Source organism: Chrysochloris asiatica, unplaced genomic scaffold (assembly GCF_000296735.1).
Source record: "Chrysochloris asiatica unplaced genomic scaffold, ChrAsi1.0 scaffold00039, whole genome shotgun sequence".
NCBI classification, from domain to species: domain Eukaryota; kingdom Metazoa; phylum Chordata; class Mammalia; order Afrosoricida; family Chrysochloridae; genus Chrysochloris; species Chrysochloris asiatica.
This window is the reverse complement of record NW_006408557.1, coordinates 16,259,110-16,280,127: the sequence shown is the minus strand read 5'-3', so window position 1 is coordinate 16,280,127 and position 21,018 is coordinate 16,259,110. Positions and strand designations below refer to the sequence as shown.

Below are 21,018 nucleotides of genomic sequence, written 5' to 3'. Positions count from 1 at the left end.
CACTGTTTCTCTGGGTAGGGTCCTACACTCTGCTCTTCTCCCTTGATGGTCCCAGGGACCTCCGCTCCTGGACTGCAAAGTCAACCACGCCCCTCCTTTTGCTAAAAAATGTCTACCTTTACATTTCCAACCCTCAAAGTCAGTCCTGATATCAATTATTCACTATTGTACCACAAGAGTCCTATCCCCATCTCCTTTCATTAGCCCTGCCCAGACAGACTAGATACTACTCAGTGGAATTCTACCTTCCTCTGCGCCCTCTGGATCTAGGCTCCCTCTTGAAAGCTTGTAAGCCAGCCACTTCTTGTCTTCTACTCAGTGGAATTCTACCTTCTTCTGCGCCTTCTGGATCTAGGCTCCCTCTTGAAAGCTTGTAAGCCAGTCACTTCTTGCCTTTGTAACACACCCATTTTGGGTAGCCAATGTCCAAGTTGCCCGTCCCTGTCTGCTCTGTGTATTGAAGGGGTGGGAATGATCCTCACTGTAGAGATTTGTTACCTCTTTTGAGCTACTGCATCCATAGGTGTAGGTCAAGTTCATCAAATTGTATCAGATTACTCTTTTTTTCCTCTTCTTTCACATCTTAGCTTTTTAATACTTTAAAAAGGGCTTCTGTAGCAGATTTGACCAATGCAATATGTCATTTGATTTCTTGACTTCTGCTTCTGTAGTCATTGATTGTAGATCCAAATAAAATCCTTGATAACGTTAGTCTTTTCTCAATTTATCAGGAAACTGTCTATTGGTCCAGTGGTGAAGATTCTTGTTTTCTTTATGTTGAGGTGTAATCTATACCGAAAGCAGTAGTCTTTGATTTTCACTAATAAGTATTTTAAGTCCTCTTCACTTTCAGCAAGCAAGGTTGTATCATTCGTGTATTGCAAGGTGTTAGTGAGTCTTCCTCCAATCCTGATACCACATTCCTCTTCATACAGTCCAGCTTCCTGGATTATTTGCTCAGCACACAGACTAAGTATGGTCAAGGGAGGGAATGCTGGGGCACGCATATTCTGATTTTAAACCATGCAGTACTCCTTTGTTCTGTTCAAACAACTGTCCTTGATCTATATACAGCTTCTCCATGAGCACAATGTGTTCTGGAATTCCCATGCTTTGTAATGTTACCAATAATTTGTTATGATCCACACATTCAAATGCTTTTGCCTAGTCAATAAAACACAGGTAAACATCTTCCTGTTATTCTCTGCTTTCAGCCAAGATACTTCTGACATCAGTAGTGACAGCCTTCATTCTGCATCCTCTTCTGAATCCAGCTTGAATTTCTGGCAGTTCCCAGTCAATATAGTGTGACACCATTTTTGAATCATTTTCTGTAAAAGGTTAGTTATATAATAATGATATTGTTTGGTAACTTCCACATTCTGTCACATCATCTTTCTTGGGAATGGACATGTATAGGGGTCTCTTCAGGCAGTGTGTCAGACAGCTGTCTTCCCAACCACTTTAGAAAGCAGGATATGATCAAGAATCAATAGTATTAAAATCAGAAGTCCAGGCTACATTAAAGACACTGGCAAAAAAATCAAGGCTCTATGAATTGACAGAATACCAAATGAGATGTTTCAACAAATGGGTATAATGCTAAAAGTGCTATGTTTTGTCAATGCCAAGAAATCTGGAAGACAGACACCTAGGTAAATGACTGAACGAGCCTTATCTAGTTAATAATAGCTCTTGAGAATAGCTCGGTTATCTAGAAAAGTGCATTATGGCTCCTGAGGTTTAAAGATCTAATACTCACTGCATTAACATTGCTGTTGCTAAGTGCTGTTGAGTGGGTTCCAATTCATAGTGACCCTGTATAGTGTTTCCAAGGAGCAGTTGTTGAGTTTGAACCACCAACCTTTCAGTTCAAACCAACCTTAAGGTCGAGTGCTTACCCTATGGCACCATTATAATAGTTCTAAAACCTAGTTTTTCCTTAAGGTTTTACCATTATACTTGTAAACCCAGCAAATGTTCACACTTACTTTGGAAGAAGTCTTTGATGTTTATTCTCATCACGAAATGCGACCTTAACAATTTTAGGTACATGAATGCATTTAACACACAATATTTTGTTACTTAGAGTTCCTGGGTATCAGAATGTTACTGAGTTCAGTTGCTAATCAAAAGGTTGTTTGTTAGTCTGAGTTCACTCAGAGGCTTCTCCAAAAAAGGCCTGACAATCTACTTCCAAAATGATCGGTCTTTGAAAATCAGAGTCTAGCACAGTTCTACTCTGATGTACATGAGTTGGGGCTGACTCAATGGCAACTGATTTTATTTCATTCTTTCTGAGTATACTTTAAGTGTCTCTAATGAGCAGAACTTGGAGTCCTGATGTGACGCTGTGGGTTAATGTGCCAGACTGCAAAGCCGTTTGAACTGCAAGGTCAGCGGTTCAAGCTCACCAGAAACCCTGGGTCGCTATGGGTCAGAACCGACTTGACGGCACTTAACAACTAACAACAACAATGAGCAGAACTTAGCCAAATATGTAAAGTAAGTCTAATATACATAATTGTTGTTGTTCTTAAGTGTTGCCAAATCAATTCTGACTCATAGTGACCCTGTACAGGGTTCCAAAGAGCAGCTGGTGACTTTGAACCACCAAACCTTTGGTTTTCCTATAGTACCACACCAGAAGTCCAATAGAAATAATAGCTACATTTAAAATAAAGACTAAACTGAACATCAAACCCAGCCTTGGGTTCTGCAGAAGTCCCACCTTCACCAGTGAAGTACACATTGACCAGTATAGGACTCAGCCCATGGACTCTACACTGGTTACTCCCCAGAAGGGTTAGAAGTTGAGGGCACACCTGTCCCTTTTCTGGTACTGGGCACACAGATAGATCAGTGTGTGATGTCATCCCTGCCCACCTGCCTTTGGAGAGCCGGGCACTGGACCTATGCATGAGGTGTGTGCCTGCTGGATGCTTGGAGGACAGCCATAGCAGATGGAAGAGGTGGGACCACTCACGGTTGTATAGGGTGATGATGTGCAGGCAGTTCAGTAGTTGGCGCTTATACTCATGGATCCTTTTCACGTGGACATCAAACATGGAGGAAGGGTTGATTTTCACCTTGTACTCCTTCTCTAGGAAGGCAGAAAACTTCAGCTTGTTTTCCTGGGGAGAGGCAAGAGAAATTTCAGGCTAGGTAGCTAGGAGGGACTGTTCCATGATGTTAATCAAAACACAGATTTCCAAGGCCAACAAAGCTCTGCTTTCTGAGAGAAACCATAATCTGAGATAGTGGATCCAGGAAGGCAGCTAGCTGCTATAGGGAAGGCAGGAAGGGGAGGATCGTGATGTGAAGACCAGCACTGTAAACAGATATACACAAGACAGTGCTGACAACTGACCTGTGCCAGGAGCTGCAGGACTGGATCAGAACTGAAGACCTCAGGACAAGAAAGTGAAGTGAAGAGGCCAGTGGGCAGCCAAAGAAAGGCAAAGGGAACCAGACACAGGGAGATTGTAGGACACTTTCTGGGCTCCTCACTGTGTGGGCACGGGGCAGGGAGACACATAACTGGCAATGCAGAGGACCAGAGGCCTTGATGAATCCCGACGGCCATCTGCACAGCAAAAGCAGGTGGAGGGGCACAGAAGGGGTAGGCTTGGGATAGGGAAGGGGACTTGGAGACACTGGTAATTAGCACCACCCAGGCCAACCCCTCCTACAGAAGGCTGTAGGAACCAAGGGAAGCCAAGGAACACAGTCTGGCACCTAAGAGCTGAAGTAGAAATCTTGGCAAGAAGCTGAGTAGGGTATGGACCCAGGACTCTGAGGATTTTGAAAACTGATACATCCACCCATTAAATGCTAGGGTGGGCTTGCAAGGGTGCCCCAGAATGCACCTTGGTAGGACATGACCCTAAATGTTAGGCCCACCTGTTTGACTTTGGCCACATCCCTGATGAAAGTTTCGTCATTGACCAAGGGCAGCAGCTGCTTCAGTTGACTCAGATCAGTCAGGAAACCCTCCCCAATTTTCTAGAAGAGTAAAGGAGACATATGTTTCTACCCAGAAGCAGAGCCGTCAGCTCCCTGTCTTGTCACCCTCTCTTCTGTTCCTCCTTGCCAGGCTCACCCCTTTTGGCCAGCCCACAGGACTGCCCTCCTGTTGTGACACTCTATCTCCCCAGGAAATACAGTTTATGCCAGGACTCTAGGACCATTAAGCATCCTCTCCCTGGCTACCCTCTCGGTGTCCTCTTGACACTTCCATCAGGAAGTTTTTCTTTCCACCAAACATAAGAGTCTATATACCCCACTTAAAAGTTTACCAATCTCACCAGAGTCTTCCATCTGTTACATGAAACCATCACCTTGACACAGCAAGCCACACACCTGGGACATGTGACTCCAAGGCCCCTTCCCTGTCTCATGCTGTGCCTCACCACCTGCCTGCACCTACCTCAAAATGGAAAGCTCATTGAGTGCCTCTTGTTTACGGCCTCCTGTTGCTAACTTACAGGAAAAAGAAAATTCCTAAATTAGCCCCTATATACTCCAGTTGTCTTGCCAGCTTCTCCTCAAACTTTGCTCCACCTTGTCCCTGGCATTGAAGTCACGCCTGCCTTTCCACTCCCTGGATGCACCATCTCCTGCTGGCCACAGGGCCTTAGACCAGAGATTCTCACTCAACTGGAGCACCACTCTTAGTACCTCCCTCCACACCCCACCCAGGTCCCAGCTTCACTATTCTGCTCTCAGGGAGACACACACGTACACACCATGCACTCACATACATGTACAGACTTCCACTTGTACACACACATACACACACTAACTTCCATGCATACCTTCCCATGTGCACACAGATGCAAAGAAGTATACTTGCACTAGAGTGTACGCATATAGCCCCAGGCCAAGGAGTCTCCCTTGACAAGCTCTCAGGCACCATGATCTTCTTAGGATATCTCCACCTGCATCTTGCACTGGTCTGTGAGCATCTAAGAACTTGACATTACCCTCACAGCCACTGGTTACCCAAAGTCTAGGTACTTCTTCCTTGACCGAAGCCATCTGTGAAGAGCAAAAGAGCCTCTGCCTTACAGACCTCCAGCGCACACAGTTGGCCACTTTCATCCATAGGTGGAGCTGCTCTGCAGTTACCTCACAGCACTGTCTGGAAACCAGAAGCAATTTCTTGATGCCTTCCCCTGGGCCTGCTGACCAGCCCTACTTCCTGTGTCCAGGCAATATCCAGCAGCACCAGCAAAGGGCTGACAATGCCTACTTAGAGGACAACTCAACTGCCTAATTCTGCTTCTGGTATCCTCATAACACACATTTCCAGACCCAGTTTCCCCACAGGGAGAGAGGTGGGCTCTGGCACTACCTCTGCAATGATGTCAGCCAGACCAGGATTGCACAGCAGGAGCCATCGGCGGGGAGTGATGCCATTGGTTTTATTCTGGAACTTTTCTGGCTCCAGTTCATAAAAGTCTTTGAAGCTAAAAACACAGAAGACAGGTTTATAGTCACAAATGCTTTGTTCTCAAGTTGATGAGCAATAGACAGAGTGACCTTTTAAATGAAATGCTCTGGAGACCATGGGGCTGACTTTCTAAAAATTTCAGAGTAGTGCAGATCACCGCACATGTCCAGATGGGTCCACGATACCTAGCTGTCAGAATGTTGGCTACCTAGCTGTTGTCTGTGCTGGCTGTCCCTCAGAGTACTAAGGCCAGTTCTTTATAAACCACATCCTCGTGGTCTCCATGGACACACCCTCCAGTCAGGACCATGGAGGATGTGCACGTGCAAGCTTTAGAGCTCAATATAAACCCAGGCTCAGTCCTTTCATCTGTAGAACGGAATACCCAATTCAGACGTCTGTTGTGGGAATGACTCAATATACCACGGAAAGCCCCTGGTCAGCACGAGAAACACAGGGGTCCACCAGTTGCCTTCATCAGAGTTCCCTCTACCAACACCAAGGGATGAAGCCCAGCCAATGTTCCTCATCCTTCCAAAAGCAGGGTCCATACACATGAGCTCCAAGACCCTGCCTGGGAAGACTGGTGATACAGAGAACACAGATGAGCCATCTCCCCTAGGGTCACACTAGTCACTTGACCCTTTGCATGTGGCAGATGAGCACAGACAGTGTGACTCCACAGTCATAACTTGGGACGGAGGTAGTGTGTGGGGCATGGACACTCACACAGACTGCTTCACGATCTCTGAGTGGATCTTGGCCACGCCATTGACTGTGTGGGAGCCAATCACACACAGGTGCGCCATATTGATCCGTTTGCAGTCCCCCTCCTCTATCACTGACATCCTCCGCAGGTGATCCACATCGCCCGGGAACAGGGCTGCCACATGCTGTGTGAGACACGAGGGCAGAGCATTCTCAACAACCAGAGCTCCTAGGGGCACCTGCCACAGCCTGAGAGGTTCTGCTTCCTCCAGAAAGCCCAGTGGCCACAGTACCTACACTTCAGCCAGCCACTCAGCACTGTCACCCAGATACCAGGAAATACCTCAGCAGGGAGGCCCAGGCTCATGGCCCAGGTCTCTCACAGTGCTGCTCTGTTGGGAACAGATGAGAGGACCAATCAGGTGAAAAGACACGCCATTTGACTCATGCGAAAAAACCAGACCACTGCCCAGACAGTTATTTCTGTTATAAAGGTAAACAGATTATAAAGGGAACAGTTACTTTTTCAAATATGGGTTAAAAAGTAAATTATGATGAGATCTAAATTTTCAGTCACCCTTGCTTTTGTATTACTGAGGAGCACAGAGAAAGAACAGAGTGCTTTATTTTGCAAGCACCCTATGCCGTTATGATGGCCATAGGACAAAAGTCTTCTGAGCCTCCAAAGAGAACACTTATATCGAACCCAGGTGCTCAGGGATGAAGATATTGTAAAAATGGCTGAATCTACAAACCCCTATAAACAAGACCTCTGCAAAGAGACCAGCCCACACTGCTGCTGAGTGACAGCTCCACTGTCCCCATAATTTAGAGGACATAAGCTACTCCTCTCATAGATCAAGTACGTCACCATGCATGAAGATGAGGGCTGCGGCCTTCATGCAGTCCACATCCCCCAAGGGGCAGATGCTCACATCCAAGTGCCTCTGGTTGATGGTGTAGATGATGTCCAGGTGCCGCGGCAGCAGTTTCTCAAACATGGACACGGGCCAACGTTCCAAGGCCTCAGGCAACACTGTATGGTTGGTGTACGCACATGTTTTCTTCGTAATTTCCCAGGCCTGGAATAATAATAATAATAATAATAATAATAATAATAATAATAATAAAAGACAACCCAAAGGAATCCTGGTGATGCAATGGTTAAGCTCTAGGCTGCTAACCCAAAAGTTGGTGGTTTGAAACCACTCCACAGGAGAAAGCTCTGACAATCTGTTTCCATAAAGGTTGTATCAAGAAAACCCTATAGGCAGTTAGTTCTCCTGTTACATAGGGTCTCTATGAGTTGTAACTGACTCAATTACAACACAATCACAAAGTGGATTTAAAATGAAAAATCTAATCAAGCAAAAAATGAGACAATCTCACTATACTAAAAGATCTGAGACCCAAAGAGCTGAGTCAAGAGAACTTATATATGAAAATACAGAAAATATACACTTCTTTAAAATTTAATACTGTCTACTTTTTATCATGAATCCTAAAATAAAACACATACATAAGTCTTAAGAAGTACCATAACCCTTTCCTTGCCTTCAATCACTCTCTTGTCTCCTGATCCTCACACTCTTGCTCTTATTTCATGTCTACCTGTCATGTGGGAGAGCACCAGAAGTTCTCCAAATGACCTTCTCTCTCTACCACCCACCTCTCTACCACTCTGTCATCATGAGTGGTAGTTTCTATCTATTTCTCCTAGGGTTACAATGATATACATATCTCAGCTTCCAAGGACTCCTGCTTTGGTGCTATAGGATCAGCACTGGACTATGTCTTAAGAAGTGCCATAACCCTTTCCTTGCCTTCAATACCACAAAGTTGGCAGTTCAAACCCACCAGCTGCTCCCTGGACCCTGTACATGAGTCAGAGCCAACTCAACAACACTTAATAACAATAACAAGGATAAGATCAGCTATTCATAATAGTTTTTTGGATAGCTTTATTGGATTGATTAAAAACACCATCACCAGATCTGGTGAACAGAGATGGGGATAAGATTCTTATGATTCAATAGTGAATAATTGTTATCATGACTAATTGCTACTGTTACAACTGTAAAGGTAGAAATTTTGTAACAAAAACAGGGGAGTAGTTAATTTTACAATCCATGAACAGTGGACCTTAGGACCACCAAGGGATATGAGCAGGAGCAGAATGTGGGACCCTATCCAAAGAGATAGTGATACCAGAGATGGAGGCAGAGATGAGGACATGGAGAGAGAGAGAGCACCTGAGGACACTAGACTCATAGAAAGAGAAAGACTGAGTGCTGGCAGCCAGGAGGCAGGCTTACAGAATGTGCCTTTTGATTGTTTAAATGATTATATATTCCTGCGTGTTTTTGTGTACACCCCCTCCCCCCAAAAAAAACCAGAGGGAATATAAGCAAATACTGTTGAATGATGATGCACAGAGGAGACTGTAATCATTGCAATGAAACGATAAGTGTAAAACCGATGTTCTCCCATGTATCACTCAATTCACAATAAACACTTAAAAAATATATATGAAGGTTAAAAAAAAAAAAAAAAAGAACACCAACCCTCTACACATATGGCCAGGTCCACAGAGAACACTGTCAGCCCCATATAGCATTCTCCTTAGTGCTTACTTTGTCCCAATCCATTTTCTCCACATCCACCAGGATTCGCATGAGCTCAGGGATGGAGAGGGCTGGGTGGGTGTCATTCAGCTGGATGGCCACCTGAAATGAACGAAAGGGCAGGTCCTCAATTAGAAGCCTGCTGTTGACATCTGCTGGTGGGGACAGAGAGTTCAGCCTGGGAGCACCAAGATTAGAAGACATGGTCATACCCTTCTCTGAATGAGGAAACTGACAAGAAGCTAGTGGACAACACATAGGTTTTGTGGCAGAGCTTTGACAACAGTGCTAGGAACTGGGGATGACATAACGACCCTGAATAAGACTTCTTAGAAGTAGATGCTTTGAGGATCTCAAGGGTCTTATGGGAGGAGGGGAGTCAGGGCTGACAGCAGGCAAGTGTTCTAGGAGGCCCTGCTCTGGCTGCTCTCCAACAATAGGCTCTCATCCTTGACTGAATGTTCCTTTCCATTACCGTATGGAGTGTTTTAAAATAGCCTACACGGAATGATCTTTCACCAGCTCCCCTCCTTCATAGTCTGTGCTGCCTGGGCAGGGAGAAAGGCAGGAGGAATCCCTTGATGGTACTGGTAGACATTTAGAGGCATGGTACAGGGTAGGTCAGAGGCAGGAGAAGCCACGATGAGGGTGCTGCTAGTCTGTCCCACCCTCTGCCGTGTCTGTCTTGAGAGGGAACATACTGCAGAAACCCTGCCCTAATGGTCTCTTGCTCCATCATTGCACATGCAGTCAGTCACCTTGTCTGGGAATGTGTCAAAACAGGTCCTCACTGGGTCCCGGCAACCAAACTTGGAGGATTTGAAGCGGCGGATAATGTCCTGCAGGGTGGCAGCCACCACAAAGTATTCCTGCTTCAAGCGCAGCTCCTTGCCCTCAAAGAACTGGAAACACAGGTGCTCAGTTATGCCATACCCGCAGGCTTCTCACATGTTACCACCCCAGAATAGGAGACTCACCATCACAGGGAGAGCTGCAAGGTTGGCAGAGGCCCACCTCTAAGACTCTAAGACATGTACTAAGGGCCTTCAAAAAGTTCATGGAGAAATTCCATTATCTTTCAATTCCGTTTTTGCACAAACTGTCAGCCCAACTTGGTACCAAGGCTCCCTCACTTCACTGAGGTCCCCATCGGAGGTGGGGCCCATATCCTCCCCTCAGGAGACCTGGGGTCAGGTGGATGTGCTCAAGTTCTGGGTAGAAGAAAGCAAGTGGCCAGAACTCTAGTGCACCACCAGTCTCAGACATGGAGGTAGCCTGGGCAGCAGGCCAGGCCATGCTAACCATGTGCAGACACTGAGCATGGAAAATGCAGTCCATTACCAATTCGAAGTTTCAGATATGCCCAGTGCTAGTCACTCAGAAACTCTACGACTGAGAATCTGCTTAAACTCTCAGGGGAGGTAGAAAGGACTTGTGTGCTGTGTGAGGACCGGTGTGTTTTAGCACCAGTGCCCTTCGCCACTATATGCACATCCCTGTGATAGAGTCAAACAGCCAATTTTAAAACCACACAACCCACTAGGGCAGGCAAACTTTTTGAGCTCTTGTACTGCAGCAATAACCAAAAAAGCCACCAGACATTAAGTTTAACCTCAGCAGATTGTGGTTGCCATAGCCATCAAGTGCTGCACTTTCCAAACCACGACTGCTGTGTGTCTCAGAGCACCATGGCAAAACAGGCTCTGAATCTCTGCTGCACAAAGGCTGCCCAGCTAACGTTGGGATAAGCTGCATTATGTGGCTAACAATGGCTGCAACAGGCCTGGGCCAGCCCTCTGTGCCTGGCACCTCATCCCGGTTCCCCACACTCTGTCCCCTTTTCCTATCCCTGCACCCTATCCCATTCCTGCACTCCATGTCCCCACACCTTATCCCAACACCCCATTATCATGTTTCATTCTCACATTCAATTCTTGCACCTTGTCCCCACATCCCCTTTCTCTGCTCCATCCTATCATCTATCCCTGTACTCCATGTCCAAATTCCCCCCAGCCCATCCCTACAGCCTGTTTCTATACCTCCCTCTTCCTATCCTATCCCTACATCCCATCTCTATACCATGTCCCCCTTTCGTCACCCTGTCTTTGCTATCCCTCTCCATGCAGAAGCATATGATCAGCTTGAACCCTGCCTCTCATCACTAAGTCCCTAGGAGGTACTGTGTTGATGGAGGGTGTTATTTAGACATGTGAGAGGAGGCAAAAAATTCCTTTATAAGTTCTTCTCAGGAGAAAGGTGACAAAAGAGAGACCTTAACAGGCATTTTCCTTGATGAATTACCATTGTCCTTACTCCCTGACAGTGGGAATATGCTCACAAATGTCAACACAGGGCTGCTAATAACCACTGCAATGTCCAACCTCCCAACTTGAGTTCAGCAAACAGCTTCTGCTCAAGGGTCCTTCAGCCTCTGGTTCACTTCGTCATATGTGGAAAAGGTACAGTACAGGCGTGTTAACCACGCATGCTACTCACATTATCATTTGGGTAGAGGACTCTGGAGATGTTCTCAGCCAAGTTCCGATCCAAGACAGCCTCAATATAGTCACCCACATTGACTAGATAGAGACAAGGTACAGTAAGTGTGCACAGGCCCCTACAAATGACCTCCATGTGGCTTCAGAAATATGAGCCCCAAAACTTACCAATCATTTATGTGAAAGGTATCAGGGACACGCATTTCTGAATAAACATCCCACTCCCCCCTAGGAATTGTTGCTCTGCCTCACCTCACTGTCTGCTCCTAAGAGGGCACCAATCCCTCGCTCCGGTAGCTGTGGAAGGGCAGGCCTTCCATACCCGTCCTAATGCTCCCATGCTTTACAACCCCAATTTCCCCTCTTCCTTAGGGCAAATGGAAATGAGCAAGTCATATCCGGTCTCAGCCTCTGGCCTGGACCTCACTGGACTCACTGAGTACCAGTCTCATCAGCTCAGAGCCCACCTGGGCTAGGGTGCCCACCAGCATTCTCCAGGGGAGCCAAGTACATTCCATAATGAGCACATTGAGTGTTAAAGCTGGCCCACAGTGTCAATTTCTTAGGTTGGGGCAGACAGACGGGGACACACGTACAGTCGTGGAGTTTGAAGCTGTTGGGTGCCTTGGCAGACCATAGCCTCATGGTGTTGACAGTGTTGTTCCTGTAGCCTGGCACCGGCGTGTCGTACGGCATGGCTAGCACCACCTGCACAGGAGACATCCAGGTCCTCGCCACTTACCTTAAAAATCCTTCCCTGAGCAGGCATCAACACCGACCTTTGATGGAGATGTTCTCACCTCCCTATCAGGCTCAGCTTCTTGTCCTCTACTGGCTGGAAGCACACATGATCTGTCCCCAGCTAAAACCTGCACCAACCAGCGGACCTCCCGTCTACCACAACTGAGGGCACAAATCTAGATCTGTCCATTGCCAATAGTCAGTTAAGCCTTGCTCTTTTCTAGCTTTATCTTCTTCAGTATGTGCATTATGGACATACTACTTAAATATTCTTTTCTTTGTGTTTGGAGGAGGACTGCATTCACCTGGCTCTTCCTATCTCACTGACAACTGTTCTGGTCTCCTCATCCTCTATCATCCCAAATAAAAGGGGCCTCAAGTTGGTCTTAAGCTTTCTCTCTTCTTACTTGATGCTCAATTTAGCAATCCCAGGACTTGACTAACTTCTCCAGTTGAAGACTTCTCTTTCTGACTGTTTCCAAAGATTGATAGAAAGGTTCCTCCTATGGATGCCTTGACCCTATAACTCAGCACTCTTCAAACCAATTCCTCATACTTTTTTCCAGGAAAAAATGCAGGACCAATTCTCTATGCCTGAAGCTTATACTCCCTTTTCCATGACATTATGCTGATGTATCCAGAACATTAAGCACAGGAAATGTTGGGCAAAAACTCAAAACTTCTGGGCTTTCCTGGAGGCATACTTACACGAGGTATATTTATTGCAGTTTGTATAAATACTACTGTGGGCTTTGAAACCACGTTAGTATTGAAATCATAAAGGACTTTGCAGAGTTGTTGCCAGGACCAAAGTCCCAGAGTCACCTCTCCCTCCCTGCCCCATCTCAACTTTCCTTTGTTTCCTACACAAGTCCTCTGCAAAGCATCTCTAAGCCGATACCACAGCTCTCTCCCTCCTGCCCTGCAGAATTGAGGCCATCGTTCTGTCCTGCACCATCAGCTCTCCAACCCACCTTCCTCGTGCCCTCTCCAATATACACCAAAATACCACCTTCTTCTATAAGCATACACTCAAAAATGTTGGTTCCCATCTCTGCTTTTTCAAATGAAATACAACGTATCAAAGCAGCTTAGGCCTCTGCCTCATGGTTCCAGTCAGTTGTAGCCCTGTGCATCTGTGGTTAAAGCTCACATTCCATGAGAGCAAGGCTACCGCTTCAGCATGCCCACAACTTCCAGTCTTGCAGCCTCATTCTGGTTTACTCATTCTACCGGCATCACATGTTTAAGTCCTAATGACACTCAAGCTTCACGGTGCATCACAAATATCCCCTTTCATGGTGTCGCTTCCGCCCCTTACCCCTGAAACGACTTGCTCTCACTCTGCCTTGGGACTGAACAGTTCTCTCCCACCTCTACATCTCTGTTACTATCACTACCATTATCCTTCAGTCTGGTCCACCACAGGTCTCTGGTCTGGACAGAAGGGTGTCTGTGCCCAATTCTGGGCACCTAGCGGGAGCTCAGAGCTTTCAGTGTGCATGACTATTGGTGGATCTCTGAGTACACTAGAGGGCACATGAACCACACAGACAGAGCACGTTCAAGTGCTAGGGAGGTCTTGTGTCCACCCTTATTAACCCTGTGAGAATGCGACTTTGCTTGCTATTCAACTACATGGACACAGCAGAATGTTCAGTAGGCGGCACACAACATGCATGGCTGCCGGGTTCACCCAAACATATAATCCTGCTAAATGACAGACATGTGGCTTCTCCTGGATGTGCTGCCAGGCTTAGCATTTCTCATCTGGAAAGTCCCGTTGGAAGTGTAGGAAAGCAGGGGTATGAAGAGCGTAGACAGTTCTTAGGCTGCTACCTAGAGTTGAGTCCTCCAGAGAAGTAGCTCTCTACTTTCAAAAGGTAATCGGTGATGAAAGTGAAACATGGAGCATCCCTCCTTCAGCCTTCAACATTTCTACTCAAAGACTTTGGATTCAATACCTGTGTGTCCAGCCACTTGACTCCATCTGGGGTGTGCTCCACTCTACCGTAGAAGTGCACAGGAAGCATGTATTCAGGCCGTGCCTTCTCCCAGGGGTTGCCATAACGCAGCCAGTCATCAGCCTCCTCAACCTAGAAGGGGCCACCAATGGGCAAGGGGAGAGAAGGGCCTGAGTGAGGGAGCAGTCCCTGGCGCCAGCCCACATCATAGTGAGGGTGTCACACTGAAAACAGCATGGAAACAGAACTAAAACCCAATGCAGGCATGTAAAATGCAGGAAAAATGCACTAAAGCCCAAAGAAGAGAATCACCGGAATTTGGTAGTTAATAGGACTAAAGTACTGACAACATACGTTACAGAGTGGATGAACCTGGACAGAGTGATGTTTAGGGAAAGAAGTCAGTCACAGAGCTCCATGTGCTAACAGATTCCATTTATATGAAGCATCCAGAGCAGGCATGTCCACAGAGACAGAATGTAGACTAGTGGTTGCTGCAGGATTACAAATGAGTGCAGGGTTTCTTTTTGGATGATGAAAATGTTTTAGAATTAGATAGTGATGACTGCACAGCATTGTGACTATACTAAAAACCGCTAAATTGTACACTTTGCAGAGGTGAAGTGCATGGTATGTGAACTGCATCAAGGAAGCTGGAATAAAAAACAGTATCACTTGGAGCCCGCTCCATGGCACCAGTGAGGTGATGGGGTCTTGTAGGATTAGTGACAAAAGTGCAAAGCAAATTGGCCCTTAGGAAGAATAAGTCTTGATTTTATTAGAATCAAACTACAACTAAGAGCCCTTGTGTGGTGCTGTAGGATAAGCACTGAACTGCTAACTGAAAGGTCGGCAGTTCAAACACACTAACCACTCCTTGGAAACTCTATATAGGGTGGCTATGAGCCAAAACTGTCTCAAAAGCACTTAACAATAATAGCAACAACAGCAAATTAATGTGGTCAAGGCCACGTTGGTGAAAAGAACATAATTCCAAAATGACTCTTCCAACTTCATGACTGCCTGAGGGGCTTGGTCCCCTCCCCGGTGTTTCCTACCACCCATGACATAGAGACACTTCTCTTCTGTTAGGTATTCTTCTCAGCAGTTCACTCTCCAAAATGACTCAACGGCATCTAAGGCCTACAATAACTGTTCTCTTTACTAATTCCTTAAAGTCAGCCATCCCACAGATGGTAAACACACAGAGCACTGCCCTTCTTTCCACATTCAGGATCATAGGGACACCCGTATGCACTTGGGGACCCTCACTACCCAGTGGCATGGAACCATCTGGTGCTCCCTATTTCTACTCCCAACCAGCCTACCAGTCACCACATGGAAGTGATTTACAATGAGGTCACATAGAAACAAGTAACCACCAGTTTTATGCAATACCAACAAGTAAGTATCCCAAACTTGTGTAGTCCACGAGACTGGTATGATCTAGGTCTACTTCCACATTGCCTGTAATTGGTATAAATGCACAGAAGGAGTTTAAAGCATAGAAACCCTAACTAAAAGCATTCCTGTTTATTTTTTTTTATGGGAATGAGAGCTGGAAAACAATGAAGAAATCAAATCTCACCAACCTGCCAGCCATTGACAATCTTCTGGTTGAAAATCCCAAACTCGTAGCGGATTCCATAGCCATACGCTGCCAGTCCCAGGGTGGCCATCGAATCAAGGAAACAGGCTGGAAATCCAAATACAAAGAGCTTGTTGTGATCAAAGTCGATCAGAGGGATCTAGACCCAGATGCTAATAGGGGAGTTCTGGTTTGCAGGGTGACAGACAGTGATTCAGGAGTGACCACAGTCAACTTCAGGTTTCATGAAAAGGAAAAATGAACGCACTCACCTTGTATATCAAATATGGTTGTCCAAGGGAGCACCATCCCCAGTAGTAACGGCTGTTATTTTAGGGCAATTTGTTTTCCATAGTAAAGCTGTAACTTGAGAGGTATTCACAAAGTGTGTATGTTTGTAATGTAGTGTGGTACGTGTGTAAGTAGGGTAGATGCGGTATGGTGTGTGTGTGGCATATACAGGATGTGTGTAGTGTGTGTGTATGGTGCAGTAAGTGTGTGTTGTGTGTCATATGTGTGTAGTGTATGTGGTATGATTGTGATACAGATTATGCGGTTGTATGTGTATGTATATGTGAGTAGATGGTGTGTGAGTAGCGTGAAGTATATGATGTGTGTGTGAGGGGGTTGTGGCACGGTGTGTGCATAGTATAGATTAAGTAGTGGGTGGATGTGTGTGCATAGAATGCGTGTATGTGTATTGTGGATGGGCATTTCTATACATGTGTTTTTTCCTCAGTTACAGTGAAACCTGTAAGTGCTGGAATTCTATAGGACTGCCTTGTTGCCTGGGACTTGCATGTTTTCCACCTTTGACAGAGTGTGGTTTTACAACTTTTTTATTGTTTATTATAGTGGGAAATATTTGAGTTTACTTTCTCTGACAGATTCCTGTCTTACACAAATTCTGACTTTTGCAGGTTTTACTGTACTGGTTTTTAGAACCTTAGAAGTAGGTGATATATTCAGAACCCTTCTCAGTTTGATAAGCTGTCTCAATGATAAATATGAATTGCTTCTCATATGAGAAAGAACATATATTTTGTTCTTACGTTTTCACTGGTTGCAAAGATTTAAATCTGAGAAACACACTCTCCCACTTACTCTGCAGAGAGCAAATTTACCCCAGATATCAGCATCCAGAGAATGCCTGCCCTTGCCATTTCAGGACCAACCTTACCCTGAACAAGTGCCTGTGCTTACCTGCCAGCCTCCCCAGGCCTCCATTACCAAGGCCAGCATCCTCTTCAATTTCTTCTAGTTCCTCCAAGTCTAGTCCTAGCTGCAAATACAGAGAAAGTAATATTTTATAGGTTGAAGGACATTTAAATGTTGTAAAGTTATATCAAAGACCTGTAACCTGTACCATTGAATCATATCCTAGTCACAGCAACACTTCATAGGACAGTACAGAACTGTCCCAAAGAGTCCCTACCTGTAATCTTTATAGAAGCAGACTGCTACATCTTTCTCCCATGGAAAGGCTGTAGGTTCAAACTACCAATCTTTTAGTTAGCAGCCAAGCTCTCTTAACTACTGCTCCACCAAAGCTCCTTAGCTCAAAAGTCAGAATCTATTTTCTCTCAGACTAAAAATCCAGTGTCAAAAACCAATGTTAATGTAAGGAAATGAACAGAAAGTTTCCAGATTATTTTAAAAAATGCAAAACCACTTAAGAATAAACAGTCAAAATGAAACTAGCCAACAATATTTACTGCCAGGCTACTAGCCCATTTATAGTGGGCACGCAAACATATAGCCTAAAAAATCAAACTAATGATCACTGTAAGTTTTCTAACTTCATATTAATGAAATGTATGTTAACGTGACGCCTAAAAGCAGTTTTGCCTGAGGTATCTCAATTGTAAAAAAAAAAACTTTGTAAAACAGGATGGTGGCCGTGACCTCCCACAAGACGGTGGTCTAGGCAGACACACTACACAGACCCTTTACAACAAAGACATGAGAGACCAAATGAAACAGAGATGAAAATCCTGGAACTCTGAATGAACTTCATAGGAAAGGTTAGAGAAGTGCTTGCTGGAAGGAGAAGCTGAACAGCGACAGTTAGAAAGGAAGACTGGTGAAAGTCTGGTCAGAGGCAGCGAGACTATCTTGAACTTTTATGAGCAGCTTTGGAATTAGAAAGTGGCCTGGCAGAACATATTCTCTCAATACTAGTATGCTAGAAGAACAATAAGAAAAAAAGAATGAAAAACCCTGAACTCTGGGCATAACAACCTCAGATAAGCACATCAATGTTTACCACAGCACAATAGCAAAAAGATTGAGACAGCCTAAATGCCCATCAATGCAAGAATAGTTAAACAACTTTGGTACCTACAAACAATGGAAAACTATGCTATCCTGGAAATAATGATGAACCTGCAAAACATCTCAAAACATGGATGAACCTTGAGGACACTATGCTGAATGAAATTAGTGAGTCATAAAAGGATACATATTGTATGAGACCATTATTGTAAAAGCTTAAGAAAAGATATCCATACTAGAAGAAAAAAAAATTTTTATGGTTGCCAGGGGTGAGAGGGAGGGGACAGTAAGGCACAGGTTAGGAGATAAGACACATGATAGCTCGAGTAATGGACACAAGAAGGGAGAGAGGGGTGGATGGACAAGGAGGATAGGGGAAGACTTAGGGAGGTTTGCATGGGCTAAATGGGATAGTGGTAAATGGTGATGTATACTCAACCTTGGGACAACAGGGCTCTGTGATGTGTATGGCTGAAGACATAGTCTAAATGGGTAAAGGAGGGTAAATAATGTTAAGTTATGGGGTTGTCTTGTTTATATTGGTTTCCCTTGTCTATTATAGTAAGATAGACATTTAAGTGAGGTAGGAAGGAATACTGGGAAATACAATTACAGAAAGCTTGTAAACCTCTCTTTAGCCTATAACAGATTGGATTAGCTAAAAGGGTTTTATTTGCCCATTGAAATAGGCTTTTTGTTAAGCCTTTGTAGAGAATGGGGCCTTAGGTGGAATCCTGAGCCCCACCCAGAAACTTCTGAGGTAGAACATTACCACTTGAAAGGACATGCAGACCAACCCAGAGCAGCTAAAAGAACAGAAGATACTTCTTCAAAGGAAGACCAGCAAGGGGAGGAGGGGGGAGGGAAGCAGACTGTTGTTACAAAAATCAAGCAAGCTATTCACCTAGGATTAAGACATGAAAAGTCAGCCCATCAGGACAAATCCCTCGCTAAGACTGAAACTCAAAGGGAATACACAAGCAGGCATATCAGCTCACGAGTGACCACATTGGTCTACTTGTGAGTGGAAGTGGGGGAAATGCACCAATGAAGACATGGGCTGAGTTCGACCATTTTCCATAGACACCCAATGACCTTGAGATGAGAGAGAGAGAGAGAGAGAGAGAAGAGGAAGGGCTGCTGGTCTGAACTTTAGGGAGACTTGGTGTTGCCTGTCACTGTAGTCAATCACAGCAATGGGGAGAGATCCAATCCAAGCTTTATTAACAGAAAGCCAGCAGTCTGGAAGACGGTGAGAATAGCTTCTCAAGACCATCCCATCCATTATGAAGAGGAGGCACATTATATAAGGTAAGATACATTTGGATGTACACTTAATCTATTTTAACACCAAGATAACATGTTTTGGAAAAAGAAACAATAAAGCAATAAACTTCTTCAAACATTCTACCTTTAAGGAAAAGGAAACAATCAGGCAATGATCCTTCTTAAACATTTTATCTTTTGGGAAAGGGGAACAAACAGGCAAGAATCCTTTTTAACATTTTAGTTTTTCCGATCCTTAACTAACTTCAAGACGTAATGATTAAACCGACTTCATTTTGTTTGGGTCAGTAGGCCTATGCTATCATTGGGAACTCCTAATCCCATAGACACTGACCTAGCCAATGGAGGCAAGAGCTGAAAGGGAAGAGACCAGCTAGTCTGAAGTGGGGGGAGGCATGCAGGAACTCTCAAACTTGCAGAAAGTACCCATCTGACCTTACTTGGATGGCTTGCTGACCAGAACTCGACTACAGAAAGATAAAGAACTTTGATACAAGAAGCAAGCATAAATTGCTACAATTTTGATGAATTGGACCCTTGCTTGCAGTTGCTCAAAATTCCAACAGAAATATAAGGATTCTTCATATCAAGGATCAAGACTGTCTCCTCAGTATACAGGGTTGATATGTACAGGCATCTTAGACACTAGCTACTAAAATTGAGGGCCTATAAAGGCATGAAGTGGCTAGCTTACAAACTTTTGAAATTGTGCTTAATTTCAGAACGAGGCAGGTAAGGTAGAATTCCCATTCAATAGTTTGCCTCTTGTCCAGATGGATCTGGTGGAGGATACTTTTGATTCAGTAATGAGTAATTGTTACCATAACTAATTATGACTGTCACAACTGTAAAGGTAGAAGATGTGAAACAAAATGGGGGTAGTCAATCTTTCATTCCAAGAACAGAGGACCTTAGCACCACCAAGAAGGAAGAACATGATCAGAGCATGGATCCTAACCAGAAAAGCAGCAACAGCAGAGACAGAAGAAAAGGCAATGGCTTAAATAGCTAGAGCAGCTGAAGACTCTAGACCCATGGGATCAAAGGGCTATGCCCTTTGCTCATTTAAACTAATATATATTTTCTGTGTGTGTTGCGTACATAAAAAAAGGGGAGGGGGAATAGAGGTGAATACTGTTAACCAATGGTGTGTGGAGGGGATTGTAACCATTGCAATGAAGCAAAAATATGATTGGTTGATGTAAAACTGCTGATCTGCCCTGTAAACTATCACTCAATTCACAATAAAAGTTTAAAAAATATATTCCATAGAAAAATCATGATCAAAAGGGGGGAAATGCAGACTAGAACTTCAAGTTCTCGTGGGCTTTCTACAGTCATGGAGGCTGGAACTATTACCCTGAGATAATCTTTGAACCTTAAATCAGAATTATCCCTGAAGTCTTATTAAAACCAAACAACAGTTTAGCTTAACTAGCTTAAAAAAAAAGTCTCCCTTAAGCCTAATACCAATACTAATACTCCTTTAAGAACTACGATCAAAATGACAACAGCAGCTTGATAGACTAGATAGGAATCTTAGGGGGTAGCGAGTTTGTTAACTGTTGTTGTTAGGTGCCATCAAGATCCATGATGCTGACTCACGGCGACCTTATGCACAACAGAATGAAACACTGCCTGATACTGGGCCAACCTCACTACTGTTGCCACGCTTGAGTCCATCGATGCTGCCACTTGGCCAATGCATCTTGCTGGGGAGCTTCTTCTCTTTCTCTGACCCTCTACCTTACCAAACATGATATCCTTCTCCAGCGACTGCTCCCTCCTGACAATATGTCTGAAGTATGAGAGACGAAGTTTGGCCATCTTGGCCTCCAAGGAGCACTCTGGCTGCACTTCTTCCAATACAGATCTATTG

General features: G+C 44.8%; 1 protein-coding gene across 3 annotated transcripts in view; it reads right to left on the bottom strand.

Annotated features, from left to right (window-relative positions):
* Nucleotides 1-21,018, bottom strand: part of PYGB (phosphorylase, glycogen; brain) — a 71,849-nt gene that overhangs the window by 22,250 nt on the left and 28,581 nt on the right. For 2 of the 3 annotated variants that reach the window (XM_006860669.1, XM_006860670.1), the window contains 12 exons: nucleotides 16,782-16,860; nucleotides 15,583-15,686; nucleotides 13,991-14,122; nucleotides 11,882-11,993; nucleotides 11,284-11,366; nucleotides 9,546-9,689; nucleotides 8,797-8,889; nucleotides 7,099-7,245; nucleotides 6,185-6,348; nucleotides 5,357-5,471; nucleotides 3,904-4,005; nucleotides 2,987-3,134 (listed from right to left, as the gene is read on the bottom strand). In XM_006860669.1, the coding sequence (XP_006860731.1) occupies nucleotides 2,987-3,134; nucleotides 3,904-4,005; nucleotides 5,357-5,471; nucleotides 6,185-6,348; nucleotides 7,099-7,245; nucleotides 8,797-8,889; nucleotides 9,546-9,689; nucleotides 11,284-11,366; nucleotides 11,882-11,993; nucleotides 13,991-14,122; nucleotides 15,583-15,686; nucleotides 16,782-16,860 (1,423 nt within the window). The remainder of the gene's footprint in view (nucleotides 1-2,986; nucleotides 3,135-3,903; nucleotides 4,006-5,356; nucleotides 5,472-6,184; nucleotides 6,349-7,098; nucleotides 7,246-8,796; nucleotides 8,890-9,545; nucleotides 9,690-11,283; nucleotides 11,367-11,881; nucleotides 11,994-13,990; nucleotides 14,123-15,582; nucleotides 15,687-16,781; nucleotides 16,861-21,018) is intronic. The other variant, XM_006860671.1, reaches the window with a different exon arrangement.